General features: G+C 36.1%; 1 protein-coding gene across 1 annotated transcript; it reads left to right on the top strand.

Moving 5' to 3' along the window:
- Positions 1-10,131: 10,131 nt before the first annotated feature.
- On the top strand, positions 10,132-22,505 carry GDF6 (growth differentiation factor 6). Its single transcript, XM_053467298.1, has 2 exons — positions 10,132-10,507; positions 21,203-22,505. The coding sequence occupies exons 1-2, from the start codon at positions 10,192-10,194 to the stop codon at positions 22,075-22,077; spliced, it is 1,191 nt and encodes a 396-aa protein (XP_053323273.1). The 5' UTR covers positions 10,132-10,191; the 3' UTR covers positions 22,078-22,505.
- The last annotated feature ends 210 nt before the right edge of the window (positions 22,506-22,715 follow it).

Raw genomic sequence — 22,715 nt, 5'->3', positions numbered from 1 at the left:
ACCTGTTCATTTGGGATTGTCTGCCGGGCTCTAGAAAAAGAGACAGATTAATAGACAAATACATAATCAAAAGGGCTTGCGAGAGAAGAAAGGAGGTGGGCAGAGTAAATGTATAGATAAAATAATTTCTACACATTTCCTTTCTCTCTAGTATGTGAGCTATGAGTAAATGCTTTATATGCTTAAAATTAAACTGTTGCCTCCTTTACGTAGGGATTAAAGGATGACTGTGAAGACCAATATTTATTGGCAGTTTTACCCGTCTACAACTTTTCATTCTACTGATTGCAAACTGGAACGTAAGTAGGTTCCAAACATGGCATTCCTTTGTAGAAGTGCAAATGTACCAGAAAAGATTTTTTTTTGTACCAAAATTTCTTTTTTAAAAACATTGCTACATAATACCCAAACTGTTACTAAAATCTCATATGTTAGTTGCTTATTTTGTTAATCACTTATTTTGTAAAACCCATAAATGAATCGGAAAGAATAAAATATTGTATGTTGAAACAAAAAACGAATTTACTTCCTTAAAATTTAAGTATTAAATATTTTCCTGATCTTTGCACTAAAAAACATTACAGCTTGAGCATAATTTGTAAAGTTAAGTAACCATAAGAGCTTTTATATGTGTAATGTTTAGTACATAGTCCATTACTAATAGTTCGGCTAATGAGGCTGACTGACAATAAGAGTTAGTATGCTTTAACCGCTTTGGTAAATATAAATTCTATGGATCACTGAGGATAAGTAGGACCACCTTTTGTACTGGGACACTCTCTCCATGTGAGAACTAAGACTCTCCAATTGTTAACAGATGAATCCATGACTTCGTATTGCCACCCATAACATATTAAGGTTGAGTAAGTCCTCTGTTGTACCCCGAGGAATATGTATATGATGAAAACTGAAACATGAGTCTGTAGTTTGAATAACTGAACTAAGTGACGGATCTCTTAGGACACGGGAAAAAAGTTCAAAAAAGTGATCATTGGAAAAAAAACAGTATATGCAGAGAATACAAAAATCTTCATTCTTAAAACAAATTTTAATAAAAATATGAACTAAATAATATTATCAAACAGGGAGAAGTTACTTTTCATACATATGTTCTCCAAGAAGTAAAATAATAAGAAGAACAAGCCAGAGTATAATATTGGTTTTTGAAACAAAAGGTCAGGTTCCATTTCCGTACTGAAATTATTGCCAAAAGTTTGTGACTGTAGGACATGTACAAAGGACAGCATCAACAACACAGAAATATAGATGAATTCTATTGGGGATGCGATCCAGTGTAATGATTTTAATAGAGAGAACATTCTACGTAGAATGTTATGTAGAAGCTGCTAAAAACATCACTTATTTAATGTGAAAAGCATATTTTTAAGGACTGAACTGTGTATTTTTTAGACTTATTTTATTTATTTTGTTATCTCAATACTTTCCGTTTTATAATAGACCTTGTGAATACTTTTATTTCTATCTTCTAATCTTAATATTACATTTCATAAACACTAATGTAATATGTAATAATGAAATGCTATGATGTAATAGCATATATTTAAAAAACAAAAACACTTTATGTATAACATAGAAGGGACTTCCTGGTCTCAATTTCTGCCTTATTATTATTATTATCATTCCATAATCTTATTAGCGTCCTCCTTTGATGGAAGCTAATTTGTTGTGGCTGTCTTTGTAAAGAAAGCTGGCAAAAGGGAATATGATATGAGGACAGGTAATATAATACGATAAATTATATGTCTATGCAGCAGATCTGCTGTGCAGCCACAAGCTGGGTCTATCCAGCTGCACGCTTGTTGTTTTTGGTCTTTGGGTCTTTTTGCTTGGGATTTTTGTGTGATGCGTCTTCTCCAATGTGCTCAAAATACAATTAATTCCCAAAAAATCAATATGTGTTTAAAAATATGACTTTTATGCACCGCTGCTCCACCTAACCATAAATTAAAGAAACCCTTTCCAGAAATTCCTTAACCATGTAGGATACAGTCATATATAACAGAAACATCTCATTGAGCAGGGGTGGGCAACATAAGGTCTGGGCAACGGATGTGGTCCCTTTAGACATTCAACCCAGCCCCATATGTGCTGCTGACACTTCATTCAACAGCTGTTCAACTTCTTTATGACTTAAACGTGAAGTCAGGGTTTTCGTTCACTGGAAAGGCTAAGTGTTTAGGTGAGTAGCCTCTAATGGTGACTCTTAAATCTCTGAAACTGTCACTGCTTGCTCTTTAGGCCAGCATGATATAAATCTGCGTGGCATTCTCTGGCAATCCTAGTCCTTTAGATGACTGCCCACCCCATGCTCTAGAAACATAGATCTTAGCAGAATGCAAAAACAAATGGGTCAGTTTTTTAAAGAAATATATTAATTTGACTTATTTTTTAAGTAAGCCCAGCTTTTTAGCAGACTGGAAAAGATTTAGAAGTTTTCACAATCTTTTAAATAAAATAATATTTTTACATGTTTCTGAAGCTATGTAGTAAACCACTCTAGATCATAAATATGAACAGGAACATTGTGAAAAAGTATAAAGTTACTGGTTATTTTTCAGATTGAATTGTTTTATATTTTTCCTAAGGTGTTTATTGCCATAAAATCATTTTAGATTATAATAAGTGCAGAATTAGTATTCTAAAAACATACCATTTGTATTGGATGCAGATGTACTAACCAGTCATTAAATTATTAATCCGGTTTGAAAAAATACCAAAGGGTTATGTTTGTATAAATATAATATGAGCATTTAAGCCCATTTATCACTGTTACATATTGCAACTGTATATAGAAATTCAAATTCATATTTAATGACGACAGCAGATTCCGTAATATATCATAATCCAGAGTCAAAGTTCTAATTACATGTAATAAAAATCATATTTTGACTTTTGTTGGAAAATGCAAAGCTGTTGAAGTTGATTTATATATTCATTATTGCTTTGGGGGTTAACGGGAGAAATGTTTTTATTAAATCTGTGAATATTTTTTTTTTTATTTAGATTTTTTTCCGTTTAAAATTGCAACCAAAAAAATACATACAAAAACTATTCTGATTTCAAATGGATACCGGAAGAGAGATAGTTAAATGTGGAAACCTCACACAGAGGCTGAATCATGCGTTATCCCATTCATTTCAGTGATTTCCCATGTAGAAAGCCGGTGGTTTTGCTCTGGGGGAATTTGTTTTGAAAGGTTCTTCATGTAGATTTCCATATGGAGCTTATTTTAACCAAGGGGTGACTGGAAACAACAGTGGCATCGTTTAAAGAAAGCCAGAGCGGAATTCTGAAACAGAATGGCCTTACAAGAATTCTAAATGGTTCAGCTACATGGAAAGTGCTAGGTTGTATGCAACGAACGTTACTCCCTACTTTTCCCTTTCTGATCAATCATAAATCTAACGAACAATCTACATGGACATTCCTCCTGAATGGAGCATATGCCTCTAACTCTTTACCAATACTTATGGTAGCTCTTTTTTTTCACCTATGGTGGCAGAATTTCGGGATTTTCCCACCATTTAGCGAAACTATAAATGGGGCTCCCAATTTATATTATTTCCTATTTTACGGGATTCTAAGTAAATGTGAAAGACCCAGAAAGCAGCATAGGGGGGAGTTTCCAGAATGACTGAACAACGGAATCCCGAACCTCCATAAAAAAAAAAGATATTTCACACCATATGGATGAATGCAAATATTGTGCAACCTAATGCTTTATGAATAAACAAAGACTATAGCCATCATTAAAAAAAGTTAGCAGTGAGAATGCTGCATTATCTTCTTGTAAATGTTTAATTATTTTTTTAACTATGTCCTGTTTGTTTTTCCTTATATATATATATATATATATATATATATATATATTTATATATATATACACTCACACTAACACACATTCAGACATGCACAATAACACGCACACAGACACTTACACTAACACAACTAGACATTCAACAATAACACACACCCACACACTAACATACCCAAGCACACACGCTATCATACCCAGACAAAGACACATGCTCATACACTGACATTCTAACGCACACACTTCCTAACATACCCAGACAAACTCACTAACATACCCAGAGACACATTGATCACACACTAAAACACATTCAGACACACACTCTTTCACTAACATACCTAGAAACACACTTTCATTAACATACCTAGACATACTGTACATGCTAACATGTTCACACACTAACCCCCCCCAAACACACATAAAAACTACCAAGGCACACACTAACATACCCAGACACACACAGGCATGTTCCCAAAGCCACATGTCCACATACTAAAATACTCACACATAAACATACCCAGACACAACCTAACACACTTAATGACACACAGTAACATACCCCGACACATACTTTCACTAACACACCCAGAAACACACTGACATACCCAAAGACACATGCTCACACACTAAACATCTAACAACATCTGGCTCAGAGTGGAGAAGTATGAGCCAAGCCAGTTCAAACTCTTCCTTGTGTTTAGAAGTTCATGATGAGTTTCCCTTTGTTGAGAGTATAGCTCAGCTTGTACTGGCATTGTGTGGCTTGACAACCTGAGCCTAAGGTCTGGCTCGGCCTTGACTCCGTTTATGAGAGTGCCCCTAGCAATTAATTAAAGTAACTCTGAGACTACTTTCACGGTAACCCCTTGAGGCTGAGGACACATGAGGGTATGTTTGAGTTTGGGAGGGGGCACTCCTTACATTCCTGCCCGGTCCCCTCTTATGTCTAAGTAACCCTGTGCTCATTGGGGGCACAGGGTGAACGGGAAACCCTGTCTGATCTGCAAGAACCAGACTCCCATGAACTAGCTGGCAATGGGGGCTCTACAAGCCAGAAAATGCTCAATGCGCCTCACTGGGAACCCCGAAAAAGTGACTGTTTGTCAGATGGGCATTACTGGCCATAGAACTGTATGGCGGCACTGGGCTGTCTAGTGGTTGATGAGATTACACCCCTAATCCTATCATGTGTTGTGTATAAATATCTGTGCTGTCTTCAACAAACTGAGTTCTGTTTTACCCTTAAACTAAATCTCAGCTAGTGCTTTGGGAAATATATGAAGGGTTAATCCCTTGAGCAATTGAGCATTCACAACAAGGAAGATCTCTACGATGGAGCTACTCAATCCGAGTATGGGTCTTCATCACAACTACCATGAATAAACGACTTTTTTTGTACGAATTGGCACCACACCGCAGATGTCCCTCATCGTATTACCAGTTTGGTCAAGTTTATCTGTGACACTTTAACACATCAATGAGAATCAATAAAATGAAGCATTTTAACAGTATCAGTTAATTAGTAATTATCAGAGTAAATCAGTGCTGAAAAGTAGATATTGTGGAGTTTGAATGCAGATAACCCTTTCACAAAGCGGGTAGGTTGTGGAATACAATAGTTCTAAGCAAGGAATGCAAATGAATTTCTTTATCAAGCAGCCAATTGCCCTACGTTATAATGATTTGTCTGAATGTAACACTACTCCTGAGCAATCCACTATTACAACATGTTTCTCAGAAACCATGACACATAAAATGAAACCCTGAAACTAAATAATGAATAAGTGGACTTTCCATTGAAAAAAGGTGAGCGGTACAGTCTGCTAGATTTTAAAACAATCATCCTCGTATTTACATCATGCTATTCCTAACCAACACTCTCTTCTGTCCATCTCTATGGAGAGGGATGATGGGCACAAAAAAGTTGTTTTGTTTGAATGATTGGGAATAAAGTAAGTAATTATCTTCAATAATTGGAGAGGAGAGTTTGCAAGAGAGGCTTCAACTTCTTGACTTCACTATACGTTATGAGGGTCTGCTGTTGGAATAGATTGGCTGGATCAATTTAATGCTTGGTTAAATCAGTGAGAATTCCTCAGTCTCCTAGCCTATTAAATTATGCATTAATCAAGGTCAACTTATCCCTTTGCATGTTGGCCCTTCATAATGAATAGTATTATAATAGTATATTAAAGTTATTTTCATGCTATTTTTTGAATTGTATTTTTTGCTACAATATAAGGTAGTATGTGATTCAAATAATAAATAGCACATTTTTTTATATAACTAATAAATAACAGAACGGCTGAAATGGAGAACATCCATGGTACATCCAAACGTTCTGTAGTTGGCATCAGAGAATTGGACAGCAGTCACTGAAAAGGCAAGTCTATCACTGCCCAGTGTTATACACCCCCATTTAGACCATTTGCCTATTCTGACCCTACCCAGCACATAAATGATTTTATAATGTCTTGTTTTGTCGGGTTTTGTTCTTAACCCCTTAAGGACAATGGACGGTCCCTAAACCCATTGAAGACAATGCATTTTGAGCCTGTACATGTACGGGCTTTGTCATTAAGGGGTTAATTATGCATAGGGGAGCTTGAGATTCAAATCTGGAGTTCTGTGTGAGTTCTAGAAACACAACCCTTCTGAGTAGTTAGTAGCCAACCTGTCTCTGATAAACTACTTTGATATATCCTCATTTGTTTAGTTCATTATTGAATTTATACAAAATATACATAATTTGTAGGAATACATTGCATTAGGGTCGAATGCATATTTCCAAGATGGAGGTGATCCTTACTGTTTAACAAAGTTCCTATCTTAAGTTAACAGATATACATAAAATGACCATTCTAAGGGAGTATTATGTGTAAAACCCTTGGGAGTTGGTTGGGTAAATAAGGACTTTAAGTGAAATCTTTGAATGCAAAGGGGAGTGCAATGCATTTCTTTGCAATGTTCTTTTCACACATCTGCTACCAAAGGAAAACATATCATATGAGAGTTTGAATAGAAACATCATAGCCTTGCATTTTTAATTATTGATTTGTATTCACCCCTATCCCACAAAAGCCAAGTAATCCAAAACGATTAATTTGTTTTTTGATAATATTTTGTGTTTGATTTTGAAAATTGAGAACAAAAAGTTCAAATAGCAATAGACAGGTAATGTGGTTATATATTATATATAATATATATCTTTAGAACTGCTGAATCATTATCCAAAAAAATATTGGACACCTTGATCAGAGGTCATGTTAGGGGAGCTAATTCTCCAGTCCTATAAGTAAAGAAAAAAGCCTGCCAGATCAGTAGTTGGAGAACATTGCAAATGGTATTATTAAAACACAGGGGAAAAAAACCCCAATGCAACATTTCTCACAAACGCATTATAAGTGCTGATATGTGTAAGCAGCGTGTGGAGGATGTACTTTTAGGTTTCTTCTATGATATATTTTTCCTTCCTCTTAATTTATTTATTTCTATTGAAACCCTGTAACAAAGTAATTTAGGTTGAAAAAGACCTAAGTCCATCAAGTTCAACTCTTCTAGCTATGTTTCCTTCTTTGGATCTAAAAGAAGGCAAAAAAAAGTTATTTTTTGGATTTTGCCACTTAGGGGTAAAAGATGCTTCTTGACTTCAGGAGGCATTCATCTTTCTCCTTAAATTAAGAAGCTCTAGAATATTAATGTTACATTCTATCATTTATAGCCCTTTATTCAGCTTTTCTGAAAAAAATATTTTTTTTTACGCCATCCATTGCATTTGATAGCGCCACCTCTCTTGGCAGTAGATTATTTTGCTATTTTTTAAATCTAGATTTTTTTTAAGCATCTATTCCCTAAAATACTTTTATTTGCTCTAATGTGAAGTATCAGACTTCAATTTGTTGCAAGCAGACACAAACAAGTGTCAAAGATCATTGGAGAACCAGTGGTTAAATGTTTCCCCTTTTAGCTCTAGCTACATGTTAATGAATTCTCCTATATCCTGTATCCATAGCTGTCAATCATCCATTCCTTTCCAAAGAGATCATTCCTGGTGATTTTCTTTCAGTTGCTCCTATAAAAGACTGTCTTCTGTGATGGAAGCACTCATGATGTTTCAACTACCTCCTTATCCTAAGATAACAGAGGTTTACCAGATGGACAATAACAGAACATTTGTATAACATTGTTATATTGTTAAAGAAGAAGATAAAAAGGACAAAAAAAAAATTAAAAAAAAGTATCATATAATTTAATTAAGATTTCTAAAAAAAAAAAAAAAAAAAAAAAGAGTTAACATTTTAGCATTAGTGTATAGCGTTATATTTGTGCCCAGTTTTTGGAAATATAGGTTGACAAATCTATTTCAATTTTTTTACTCCCATCTCATCCTCCCATTATTAAACAGTTGTAACAAAATAGTTATAAGAAAAGATTTTGTAAAAATAAATCAAATAATAAAAGTAAAAATAAACAAAACAACTCAAACAACAACAGCGTATGCATTAATTTATAGAACTATATTCTAGCTGGTGGATTCTGAGTAAATTGGGGAGCTTAATCACCCAGTTTGATCTGCCAACCCACGTCTCACTCTCACTTTTGCATCAGAAGACCTATGGCGCTAACATAGGCCTAGTTGGCATAGGCAAAAGAGAAAAAAGATATTTCCTGGAATGAGTGAAAAAGAAGCCGGTGAATATAGTTAAACATCCTTAATATTATGTATTCGATTACTTCTAAAACACAGAAGTACAGCACAACATACATGAAAACAAAATCTGATGTTTTGTCCTATAAAAGACTTTATCATAGACTCTGGTTGGCCTCGGACAGTATATAGCGCTGCTTATACATTTAGTATTTCTACTTGCTGGTGTAGAAGGGGAGCCAAGAAAGTGTGACCCACAAAAAGCACATTGATTTATCTGTATGGTGTGTAGGATTTCAGAACAGAAATACTAAAGTAATATCTTTTAAACATTTAAACGTTTAAGAGAGCTCTGCAGACCCTCATTGGCCTCATGTACAAACAGGTTGCAAAGATTCCAAAAGATATGAAATTAAGAGGTGATGAAAGGTTAATCTTGTGTTTTGCGTCAGAAGAGCTGGGCATTTACGAAATAAAAAATGCTTAAACCTGTGTAATGGGTTTCAAAATGAAACAGTTTTTCATTTTTTATGACAATACAAATTTTGTTGTAATTGAGGATTAGATAAACACATTTAAAAAAAAGTTTATTTTCATCTAACTCTATTTGCATCTTGATGGTGACAGAACTGGTCAAAACAAGGTCTTGCTCATATCATCCAGATGTAGTCCAGGGCTGGGGGGTTCTTGTGATATAGAACCAGAGCACAGAATCCCTATATGCAAAAGTATTTCAATTAAAAAATACTAGAATAATGCATATGCTGATTTCAATTTACATATGGGGCTCATGATTGTAAAGTAGTCTGATCATTGTGATATCATCAAACACTATGTTAACTATTTAAGTGACTAAGACTCTAATGTGATAATGGTACACAATACCCCAATAGTTTGACCTGAAGCACAATGGAAAGAATCTGTATCTAGTATCCTAGCTGCTATGGACTAGCCCAAGCATGATGGGAGTTATACTGCATTGCATTGCATTTGGACAGTCATATTTACCTGTCTCTGATCACAAATTCCAAAAGTCTGCTTAAACTCATTACATTCTTGCGCTGAAGGTCTCCTAAGACTGCCTGGTGTAAGCATTGTGTTTGATTATGAGAATAATGGTCACTGCTTTGGACTTCCAAATGTTTTTAAACCACAGATACCTATTTGTAAAATATTAAGCATTGCACATGACATCTCACACGTCTGCCTCGTTATGTGATGTGATTCTGTCAAGAGAGAGCAGCAAGAACCAGTCGAACTTGAGCTGTAAAAGAGGTTCTGCATCAGATGAGTCTCGTGTCTGGTCTCTCGCCATCTGCACACGGAGTGGAAGTGTAAAGGCTGCTAATGCCCTGATATGTAGGGCAGTGAGAGCCATTTGCACCTCCTCCTCTGCTCCTAGTGAGAAGCTGCCAGGGCTGTCCCCTCGCTGTGTTAAATGCCCTCCCATCAGGCCAGTTTCCCACTGGTGTGCTGATTGCCCGCAGTGATCTGGAACCTCCTCTGCAGTGTCCCGTCCTCTCCCTAGGACTCCATCCAGCGCTCACCTCCCCAGCAGTACACAGGGCGTGCACTAGGGGGCGTGCCCACGCCTGGCTCAGGGGCTCCTCAGCCTCCCTGTACCAGAGCCCGGGCGAGAAGCGATCGCTGCACAAGGAGCCTGCACTGCCTGCCCTGCACACCTCTTCCCGGAGCCCACTACCAGGCTATGGATACACACCGGAGGGCGATCCCCGCAGCCCTGCTGCTCTGCTTCTTCCTCTGGGATATACCCTGTTTTCAGCAGGCATCGATACCTTCCAGCCAACAGCTGCCCCGGGCAATACGGAGACAACGCAGGGAGGGCAAGCTGCCCTCGGCTGACAGTCAGGAACAGCCTCGGCTGGTGCCCGTGGTCCCCCACGAATACATGCTGTCCATTTACAGAACTTTCTCCACAGCAGAGAAACTGGGGATCAATGCCAGCTTCTTCCAGTCGTCCAAGTCTGCCAACACCATCACCAGCTTCGTGGACAGGCAGCAGGGTGAGTGGTGTGCTGTGGGCATTCTTTACCTTTATGTATCTGGCGACTGAGCAGTGACCACAATGCTTGCCAACCCTAGTCGCCGACCATGTGTGCAGAACTGTATGCATGTTTATAGCATGGCGGCAATATACTGTTCCATTTGTAGCAATATGCTGTACATTGTATTTCCCAGTACACACCAGCATGAACACATGACACCAGTTTCTCCCACTTGTTGAGGTTGTCAGTAGTCTGTATGGGCACAGAATGGGGTATCTGCTAATTGTAGGTCTGAGTTACTGGCCAACACAATCTGGTGTGGAAAGATCAAAACACTTTATTTGTGGGAGAAAAAAAATGACATGTATTGGGCTCCAGCTCCTGTGGTTTGCATTGTGCAGACCATATAAAAACACAATGGGTTTGGTGGGGGGAAAGGACTATTTGTTTAGTGGTTCTGTTTTATCCTGTTTTAGAGAAAAAAGCCTTATTTTATCTAGTCCAGCTTTAAACAAATACACAGCTCCCACTGAATAAAGACAAACATTTGCTAAACGAATTGTATCTTATCAGAGAGCTGAGCTTTAACAGAGCTTATTGGAAAAGGCCACTTCACCAGTGAGCAGTGCTACTATGGGGGCTCTCTGAGATCAGCCTGGTCTAATTACTTTTTGACAGGTGGACTATGGTCTCCTCTAGAGACAACAGGGAATGTGCATATGTATATATATATATATATATATATATATATATATATATATATTTATATATATATATATATAATGTGTTTGTGTGTGTGCTCTTCTACTGTGTTCTCCTTACAATTTACAGTTAGCCTTTAGAACCTGTGGTTTCCTTGTGTGATAACTGAAGCCCAGAGCAATAGGTCCTTAAACTTGATTTATGGAGAGTAGTTCTTGGCGATAGTCCCATTAAATAACATAAAGGGATGGAACCTGGTCAACAAAGATTGCTTCAAATGTCCTAGGGCTAGTTTTTTTCCCCCTGTAATCCCACTTCTCCTTTATCCCCCTCTGAGGTCCAGTTCTGTGAAGAAAAAAAAAAACTTTAACACTTTATGTTCCAGGTGGGTTGGAGGTCTTACAGTCCCTGTAACACTTAAAGGGTTAAGTGGTATTCAGCCTTATATATCCTTAGTGAAAGTGGATCAAGGTTTCATTCTAGTTATACAATCTGATAATGGACAGCGATTTCTGTTAGCCATTATAGACAGCCTAATTAACAGACTTCCTATTAAAGGTTGTAAATTCTTTTACTGCCCCCCTCCTTAGTAAAACTGGCCCCTCTGTGCGACAATGCCCTACCCAACCTGACTGCAAAAGGGACTAGCTGAGCAGTGTCAGTGGGGTTCATTAGCTGTTGATAGCTCTATAGAGCAAATTAACTTACTGTATTTTATGTTGATTTTAGGAGCAGAGGTTTCTTTGAACAGCCTGATGTTTTCTTTGTAGTAATGTGTTCTCTTTATTTAGTTCTAGCTTCAATAAAAAAAAACCTCTAAGACCCTTCTGCCCATAGGGCTTCCTTTTTGATCTAAAGAAAGAGAGACCTCTATTAATCTCAGGCAAGAAAAAAAGCATCGCTAAGAATCCTCCTCAAATAAACAGACCAAAACCATGCCCTAACATCTACAATCACTATTTTTTATGAATTCGTTTCCAAATCGGTTTGAGAATAGTACATTTGGCTCATACATGATTATTAGTTTGTAGAAAGTAGACAGGGATAGGATGGAACAAAACATTCTGTAAGAGTTTAATTAGTTAAACTTAAATATTTGTAATTGTTATTTTGTGGAATTGAAGATCCTAATTTGGATTACAGAATAACACGAAAATGTGTCCACCAAAGCAAAATCCTTATTAACATTAACATTTATAAACCTTCAAGGCTATGGTCGTATTTATCAAGGGACAAATGAAGCAAACTCTGCCACAATAACCATCTTGTGATTGTGTCCCATTGTTCTCTCCTGTATGGTTTTATAAATATGACACGAGGAGACAGAACTGTCTGAAAATGTAATTATCAACTAACATTTTAACAAATGAGGTCAGATTTCCCCCCAGAAATCTGCAATAACATTCAGATGTTTTTAGTAGAAAGCCTCATGAAATGGCATCTTTTCTGCAAGTGCTCCTCACATTGCATGGCAGGTTCTGTCCATAGTCATGGTGTTTAGAAGTGGTGTCCTCCTGGATTGATTAAGGAAAACCCTCTCTTCTCCCTTACTTGATCTTGATTTGATGTGTCACAGGCTGTGACCTTCTTTGGGACCTTCTGAGTTTTGCTTAGCATCAAGCCACTGATTGGACTATTCGAACTCATGATCTAATTGAGAGTTCATGTCATAACATATCAAATATTGCCTGGTCTTCTCATCTATAATGAAGGAGACCAGCCAGTGGCACATCCCCAAAAACTTCAAGGGAACTTCCCTTTTGTAAAGTGCTAGCTCACTGCCCACCTCCTGGATAATTGCTGGGCTCTGGATGCATTTGAGAACCTCTCAGAAATATTTGCTGTCAAGCAATTTGCTGAACAACATTCCATTCTATACATTTTTGCCACAATGGATTATCAAAGAGGTTGCTAACAAAATAGAAAACTTAAAGCTTTTACAGAAAAAAAAACATAATTTGACTTGTGATTAATTTAAAACTCAACGCAATTTAATCGGACACTTTACACGTTTCACTTAAACATTATTCTTATCATTTGTAACAAAAAATAAAAAATAATCCATTATTTTGACAAGACAAGGTGAAAGATAGATGAAAGAAAGAAAGAAAGAAAGAGAAAGAAAGAAAGAAAGAAAGAAAGAAAGAAAGAAAGAAAGAAAGAAAGAAAGAAAGAAAGAAAGAAAGAAAGAAAGAAAGAAAGAAAGAAAGAAAGAAAGAAAGAGCCAAAACTGCATAACCTCAGACGTTCGCTTACACCCAATTCTGGTCATCATCATCAACAGGCTGAAGGGGGAGGAAAGTTTAATCCCTCACATTGTATCTAGTCGTTTCTTTGCATGTTAGCTTTAATGAGATCATTTTAGGGCACTTTTGTTTCTACTTAAAATGGTTGTAATCAAAATAGTTAAACAGGAGGGAAAATGTTGGTAGATTGGTTGGGGTTTCTTGTTCTGGTCGCACGATCAGACGGGACATTGTAGGAAAATTAACAGTTGGCACATGGAGTAACTCATTAAAAACGCAGATGGTTCGCCCTGAGACCCCCAACATTGCTACCCCAGAGCAAAACAGGGCAAATTAGGATTTACCGAGCCAGGGCTCAGCATGGAGGAAAAAGTGAAGTAAGGATCCCCTTGTGGTAGTTTAACATATTCTTCAGTTTTACGAGGAATGCTCCTAAAACACATACAAAATAATCATTTACAAAAATAATATTATGATAATTAATTGCTCGTTAACAAAACGACTTGTTTATAAACATTACGAATAGGATTGTCCATTAGCAATAGGAATAAAAGTTTAAGCAGAATATAGATGTAAGATTTTCCCTGAAAAAAAAATAAACAGCTAAACTCTCGGAATTGTAAATGGGAAACGAAACAAACGTTAATTAAGAAGAAAAAAAAAATAAATAAAGAAGAAAAAAGAATAAATAAAGCAAAAACATAGCATTTAACCGTGATGGTTGGATCAGAGCAAGTGGAGCATGATCGCTTTTTGGGCACCTGCGATATGTACTTACAATTATCGTTAGTGTAAACCAAATTTGGCAGGAAATATTTGGATCATGTCACGGAATAGTTTTTTGGCAGAAATTTATTATCTCAGCATTACAGTCAACACATGGAACATAAATAAAAAAATGGATTTTTTTACGTTTTGCATGTTTCTGCTGATGTTCTGTATTGCGAAATCCTAATTAATGCTGTAGATAAGCCATATATTTACAAACACCACTGACTCTCTATAACATCTAAAACAGGCGAACCATTTATTCTGATATATACAGCACTGCATAGACTACAGATTAAAATATGATATCAGTTTAATGCTACCGTACACTAGTGATGTAATTTTGGGGATTTTTTTTATTCCTTTTCCTATATACATGTGTGTGTACATCTCTTTTTTTTTTGGGGGGGGGGGGTTCTGACTGTTTAATTATACATTAGCATTATGTTTGTTTATATGTATTTTGACAAATAAATCGAGGATAAATAGCTGATGTAAATAATTTCACTCCATGGTGCAATGTTGTGGTTGGCAGTGCTAAAATGAAACACAAGCATGGAAATATTTTAATGGGCACAAGGGGAATTCTCTTCTGTTAATTATAATTTTTTTTGAGCCTTTAAAAAATCTGGTGTTAGTCTCTGTATATCGATGCGAAATTAATTGTATTCGGATTATTTTAGCGATTACAGATAATAGTTCTGCGCAAAACAGCCATACAATTGTTCATTATTTTGTCATACACGCATTTACACATACCCACCTCTCTTATTATCTTGTTCCATCCTTGTAAAATATGCTTTTATTTATTACAATAACTTGAAAATATTGTTACAATATTTATGTATTTTAGGATTTAAGAGCAAATCTAAATATGATTTATCATATATATATATATATATATATATATATAATCAACAATTTGCCCCAGAGTAATTAAATACCGCAAAACTAATGAAATTACAATTTAATTAAAAAAAAATATATATTTTTTCCCCCTCTTAGTTTTTCTTAATTATGTATGTAAACACGATAAGGAACCGATTCCTTCGCCCACTTTCCACCAAATAATATTTTTTATTTTTATCTGGGTAAACTTGTTGATTTAAAGAATTGGAATTCGTCAGCTACACTAAGTGAAATTGCTGATGCAGAACCTCTTGGGAAAAGTGCAAAGGTTTTGCTGGTTGATATCAAATAGTATATTATATTTATAAGGATCCAGATGTACCGAAATATAACAGCATTTAGACCAGTAATTGCCAAGTCAAAAAAAAAATTGGCAGCCTACATCTCATTCGAAATAGTGTTTCAAATGCTGTTAGAAAACAGAAATAATTTGTTCTTCTTATAACAAACCGATTTGTATTGTTCCTGCCAAAAGGCATCACTCCTTAAAGTTAAGAGTAACAAGTCACAGCCCCAAGATTTATGTGACATGCTAGAGAAAGAAAAAAATATTTTCCACTTTCCGAGGAAATCAGAGACAAAGTAACGGGTGAGCGATCAAGGGGTGATCAAGCACCTGCTGGCTGTTATATTGGCAAAAATCGGCTAAAATATTCTGATTCCTCAAAAAAAAAAAATAGATCTTATATATAGGGTGAAAAATTCATTTTACCTGGCTAGTTTGGGTCACAAACTTAAGCCATTAACGCAAGCCAAAGTTTAAGGGAAGTTACAAAGGATTTTACCACTTTAAGGAAGTTGTCTGAGCAGATGCTGTGCCGCACAGATGCACACTACAACTCCTATTATTCTCATCCATTTATTGTGCACTAAGGTCTTGGGTTCTAGAACATTAGTCTAAACAAATGAATTGCCAGTGAACATTTAGTTGGGGAGATGATGGCGAAGATCACTCACCCTTGATTTTGTGGCATTATTTGAAAATGGATGTTGCTGCTTGAAATGTCTCTAAATTTGCCGCAAGAATGAACATTAGCTGATGTCAACACCATCTGGCGTTGAAATGGTTAAAACAAAATGTCAGCCAGAAGTCATGTTGCCCTGTATCTTTATACATTAGCTTGCGTTGAGACATAAACATCCCAGAGCTAAATATTATCTTATTATTATTATTATTAGTATTATTGATTATCTGATATTAGCTTGATCTAGATTCAGGATAGCCATGTGCCTTTCCCATGCATGTTTAAATTCCCTTATTGTGTTAACTTCTGCTACTGCTGCTGGAAGGCTGTTCCACTTATCTACCACCCTTTTAGTAAAGTAAAATTCCTTATGTTACATCTAAGCATCTGACCCTTTAGTTTTAGGCACACACAGGCATCTTCATGTGAACAAGACTGTATATTTAGTTAGTCTAGTTTTTTCATGAATTGAGTGGTTCACAAGGTCTGTTAACACAACTTTTTCTGGTGGAGTTCTTTACATGTGGTTTGAAACAGCTTCCTTTCCTGGCAAATTATTCCTGAAAGTGCGGTTTTGGTATAATTTAAGCTAAGATTTGAACACTGATGAGTTGGCCAGGAGCCCAGTATCTGACCTGCCATGGAACAGGAAACCTTTTGAGCCCATATAGACCCCACAACTTCCATGGTGCAGGGTGAATCAAAGCTGGGGGATCACATGATTTCTAATGCTTGGAGTACAAGAAACAGCCCCCACTCCCTCTAGGCAGTTAAAAGACACCCTGGAGATACTGAATCAACATTGCCACCGCTAAGAGAGGCAAGTCTTTAGAATTATGAACAAGTTGGCTGCCAGAAGAAAATATCTGATGATTTTTTAGAACTGTGCTCAAATGGTTAACCTCTGTTTAATATTAGCATTGCTTACACAGACAATTATATGCATCATTAGTAGAATATTCACCAAAATAGCTCCCTGTGGATCACCTTCTGATTACCGGATTTGATTTGTTTTCAAATATAAACATTGTATGTATTTATTATCCAAATAAATCCCCATTTTATTAACTTTACAAATCAATAAACTCTTTTTTAACGGATATTGCTCGTAAAATTCTAAATAACACACTAAATAAATTGGGTTAAAATAATGTATTCCTTCCAAATATTTTTTTTACAGGCTGTGCAAGTACATTTGCAGTGTTTGATACTTTTTATGTGTGGTGTATTAAAAAAGGCATCGGCTGCGAGCGACTCCCATCACCCTCAGCCGAAACCAGATTAGAAATCATAACGATATTTCTGAATCTATACTTATTTAAAATTAATTCGTATATAATATATAAATAAAACATATATACATAATATATATATATATATATATATATATATATAACATACTGCAATATATAACATTACTACAATGATGGTTGCAATGACTACATGATGACTATATGATGGTTGCGGATTATGGGAGTTGTAGTCAGCAAGAATCTGCATTATCCTTTTTAATGAACCCCTGTAGTAAAATAGAACTGGGAGACCTCCCATGAAAGTAATACTGAGTAAACAAGCCGCTGTATAGGTAAAATAAAAGCAGTACAATCCACGAATTCCTCTTGTGTGTTTCTTTTGTGTGATCCTTAAGTGCCAAAAGGAAAAGCAAATATAAAGAAAGATTACAAGACATGGTTTCTCTGCTAGTTTGGGTTTTGTCTCATCCCTTTGTGTCCCCCTGCTTTGAGTGTTTGCCTTTTAAGTCTGTCAATAGCGGTTATAGTTATGTATTCATGAAAGTCTTTGGGTAGAGAGATGTATGGATCAATGTCTGCACACCTGCTGCATAGGGAGAGGGGACAGGTTACTGGAAAATAATATCTGTGCAAGCTAAAGAAAATCTGTCAAAATTACTTTTATTTATTACTTACTCAAATAACAGGGATGGAAATATATATATATATATATATATATATATATATATATATATATATATATATATATATATATAAATATACCCCTTGCAGTGCAGTGCTTGGTTAAGTGGGGATCGCAAGAAATATTCTGAACTGGGCTAACGGCTAAAAAGAAAAAACGATTTTAATTAATTTAATTCTTTGGTGTCCAAATTTGTAAAATAATTGTTTACTCCATACAAGAAAATCATTTGAAATCATCACCTTTGTCAATCAAATTAATGTCCTGGCATTTGCTGGAATTCCCAATTAGCAGTCTTCAGGAAGCATTTCCCAGTAGCCAAAATGGCAACTAGACAAAATGCCTTGTGAGATTTTTTATGGTGTTATGAGCAGTGGGCATTTACGTTTTTGAACATATTTAAAACCTGACAGTATATGCTGTCCTTTCCTGAGGATCGTGTGCTGCCTTATACTGAATATTAGTCTCCAGTTCCACTACTGTCTGCAAAAGGATAATGGGAATTGATGTCCTTCCTCATTAGAGCATCATGGGCACAGGCTCCTGCCACCTTTCCCCAATAATTTGGCACCTGAAAACTGGCAGTTTATCTATAGCCATTGTTCTATGGGAAACAGATTACATAATTTGACACATTAATCCTTTAGTTGCCAATTAATCCTTTTAGTTGTCCATGAGTCAGCGAAACAGTAAAATAATAATAATAATAATAATAATAATAATATTAAAGTGGTGAAAAGCTCAAAGAGATTCCATTCCACTTATCCCTGTCTCCCTACAGTTATGTACCATTTACTAAACAGCACACACAGTATAGTAGCAGTCACCTTCTCCCATTTTATTTTGTAAACGCTGTTGCTTTGCAGCACCTAAAATACAATTTTGTTAATCTAACAGATACAATTAAATAAAATACTAAAGTGTAGTGATAATCTGAATTAATGTTTTGTTTTGGTTTTAATGGTATGATTTCACTATATAGAGGGAATATAGACTTTTAAAACCTTCCATATTAATAAATCAGTAATGATTCACAAAGAAGTTATCAAACACCACTAGCACATGACATTTTTACAATTAGAAAACATTAGAAAAATCGATACATTTTCTATTTATAACCTATTTATGACCTTTTTATCTGATGAAATAATAATAATAATAGCAACAATAAACTACATGATTAATTAATTAATTAAAACTCCGCGTCCAGTTATTCCAAATGTTAACCCTTTATACGAGGTGAGCAACACATAGCTAGGGTTCTCGGAAAATAGTGTATTTACCAATGAGGACCAAATTATGTTATAAGCTAAGCTAAACTAATAATATAAGAAGATGAGAAAAACTTTTTATGCTGCACTTTTTCTTTTCTTTTTGTTTAAACACTTTTTCTTGGTATCTTTAGCTGTATGTGTATTCATTGATGTCCCTTCATTTATTTCTATCCCAAAATGACCTTCATTCTAAATGAGTTTCATCTTTCCCTATTTTCATCTTGAACGAAAATCAATGCAACACAAAAAAATCAGCTCGCCGGAGCTGAAGGGGTTAATGCTGAGGTTTGGCTTGGTGCCTTAATTAATCTTAGTTGACGTGCTGTATAAGAGCAGAGAGCAGCCCGCATTCTTTCTTGATGAATTGTGTATGGTGTATGTACAGTATCCTCTAGTGATTTCAGTGTGAGTAGGGTCTGTATAGGTAATGCTTGGATTCCTGGGTCCAACAGTCCTAAAAGCAGAGCCCCCACCCCCTGCATTAGCTGTTTGTGTATTTTGGGCTGTAAACAAATCCCTAGGAGCCCCATTCCCTGCCTCCCTGCCCCAGGGGGCTGTGTGTGGACACATCATGCTCAGGGCACTTCTCTCCAGCTCTGTGTTCATGGTGGTGTGAAAAGCAGGGTCTATTTTATGTGCCCTGAATATTTCATAGCACAAAAGAGTTGAGTGTTCTCAAATGTTGACAGTGTTCTCAATAAAGGACAATAATGAGGACCATGTTTGCTGTATTCTCTCAAGGTATTTGGATCCCCCCACCAATTCTTTCTGTGGACAAATTCACATTTTTTTGTGATCCTACTGATTCACTTATGTTTAACTATATGAGTGTTAAAAGGGATAAACAATGCATTTTATCACTTTGATGAAACACTACTATCAGACAGTATCTGTGGCACTTATCTCCTTAAAGATATTTCTTCCCCACTGAACAGACCAGGGGATACTGATAAGACTGGAAGAGGCGGCTTACTGTGCTGCTCTAATTTCACATTTTATGGTCACTAACTTAAACCTTTTTTTTTTGGTGCTTTACTTGCAATTCCACATATAATCTCCAATATGGCTGAACCTCCAGGGTTGTCCCAGACCTCTCTAGTATGGAGGCCTTTGGGTAGCATTTATACTGTGTCCAGATCCTGGAAATTCTGCATAGCCTCTTTTGACCAATGCATGCTTTATTATTATTATTATTATTATTATTATTATTTGTTTATTAAGCACTAAGGTATTCCACAGTGCTGTACAATTTAAAAATGGGATATTTAATATACACATAACAAAGACATACTTAAACACCACAAAATAAAAAATAAAAATAAAAGAATATATATATATATATATATATATATATTACTTTTATATAAATTATAGTATAAGCTTTCATTCTAAAAGGAATTATAAGGGTAAGTGAGACAAAAGGAGCTGCTGTAGTGATATGAAGCAGTAATTAGATGTAAATGGTAGCAGGATATAAAATGTACTACCCACCTAGCCTATTTATCAAGAAATGTTAACATACTGTAATACTGTCTTTTTATATTATTAGATACATTGTACCATGTTTCTGACTGCAGAATGTTTAACTATGTGACAACACAGAAATACTTCTCACTGATACAGTCTAAAAATAAGATAATACATGAATGCAGTTCATGATGCGTCATCATAATTTTTTAACACTAGTAATTAATTTATAATATTTCAGATTCAAGTCTTATTTTAATAATTGCACTTTTAAGTATATAGGAATGTTAAGTTGTAAGTTATTTTTCTAAATTAGAGGGTGAAGTTAAACACTGTACCTGGTAGTTACTTTCTTGTATGTAGACGACTTTTTTTTTTTTTTTTTTTTAGAACTCTTTAAGATAAGTTGACAGTAATTATTCCTAATATATTTTTTTTGTCTTACAGACGATCACTCCCACTCCCCTTTTAAAAGACAGAAATATTTGTTTGATGTAACAACCTTGTCAGACAAAGAAGAACTGGTAGGAGCTGAATTAAGAATATTTCGGAAAACTCCTACGGAAGCTGCCAAAGCACCTTTAGGTTTATATCATCTGCAGATATCATCTTGCACATCTCAAGCACCACTGGATTCTAGAACCGTACATTTTAAAGATAACCTCACACCAGGCTGGGAAGTGTTTGATGTATGGAAAAGTGTACAAAGCTTCAATAAACCTAAAAAACAACTCTGTTTGGAGTTGAGAGCTACATCAGCCACATCTGGCATGGAGGTCAATTTAAAAGGCCTAGGGTTGGCTAGGAAACCGAAATCCCACCAAGAGAAGGCCCTTCTAGTGGTCTTCACCAGGTCCAAACGAAAAAATCTATACAATGAGTTGAAGGAACAGGTTCATTTGTCAAAGGGTTTGGAAAAGGAGACAAAGTTTACATTTAAAACTAGGAGAAGGAGGCGAACAACATTTAACAGTCGGCATGGCAAAAGACATGGAAGGAAATCCCGGTTGAGGTGCAGCAAAAAACCTCTTCACGTGAATTTTAAAGAATTAGGGTGGGATGATTGGATTATTGCCCCTTTGGAATATGAAGCATATCACTGTGAAGGGGTGTGTGATTTTCCACTGAGATCCCATCTAGAGCCCACCAATCATGCCATTATTCAGACCTTAATGAACTCTATGGACCCTGGGTCCACTCCTCCAAGCTGTTGTGTGCCTACAAAATTGACTCCTATCAGTATTCTCTACATTGATGCCGGGAATAATGTAGTCTATAAGCAGTATGAGGACATGGTTGTGGAGTCCTGTGGGTGTAGGTAGCAGCTGGTTTAGTTGGTCTTCATGTCTGCATGGACATAATGGAGAAACAAGGGAACTCATGAACAAGTGTGAGCTGGTCCAGTATGGAGTTGTGTAAACTTCACCAAGAAGTGGGTTGTGGTGTCTCACATGTTTGTTGCACCCTTAATTCCAACAGGATGTCTTTTTCAATCACTGCGGAAATAGGCACTGTTCAGAGGTTTAATTGTGTGGACTGTGGTGTAATCGCAGGCAATTTACAAGCAAAGTTACACAATCCCTGCCCTTGTCTGAAGAAATTCTAAACCCAAGGGATTGATGAGCATTGAACTCAATCTGTTCACTTTAAATGTAGGTCATTTTTAGTTCTCCCCTCAAAGGAATCTGGCATTTTATGGTATCTGCTAAAACAACAAAACAGATACAAAATTCTATGTGTGAAAGAGGAGAGCTGGCAAGTGCATAAATTATCATTTGTATGATTAGAGTTCAGATCTAGATCTGCACAAGAAATATCTCGAGTTCCACACCTGGCCAAGATATTAGGGGGAACTGAAGACTATGGGGGAGGGAGTCTGATGGTGGCACTTTGTATACCCCCTCCTCTACCTGAAATCTGACGGAACCAGCGCCATCCAGATTGAGTGGTGAGAGTCACG

This window comes from Spea bombifrons, chromosome 5, assembly GCF_027358695.1.
Source record: "Spea bombifrons isolate aSpeBom1 chromosome 5, aSpeBom1.2.pri, whole genome shotgun sequence".
In the NCBI taxonomy this organism is placed as follows: domain Eukaryota; kingdom Metazoa; phylum Chordata; class Amphibia; order Anura; family Pelobatidae; genus Spea; species Spea bombifrons.
The sequence above is the reverse complement of the archived record's forward strand: the minus strand, read 5'-3'. Positions and strand labels throughout refer to the sequence as shown.

Excerpts from the sequence above, each read along its gene's own strand:
- GDF6 (XM_053467298.1), top strand. The coding sequence starts at position 10,192 with ATGGATACACACCGGAGGGCGATCCCCGCAGCCCTGCTGCTCTGCTTC. Across the intron at positions 10,508-21,202 it reads CTTCGTGGACAGGCAGCAGG|ACGATCACTCCCACTCCCCT; the intron begins GTGAGTGGTGTG and ends TTTGTCTTACAG.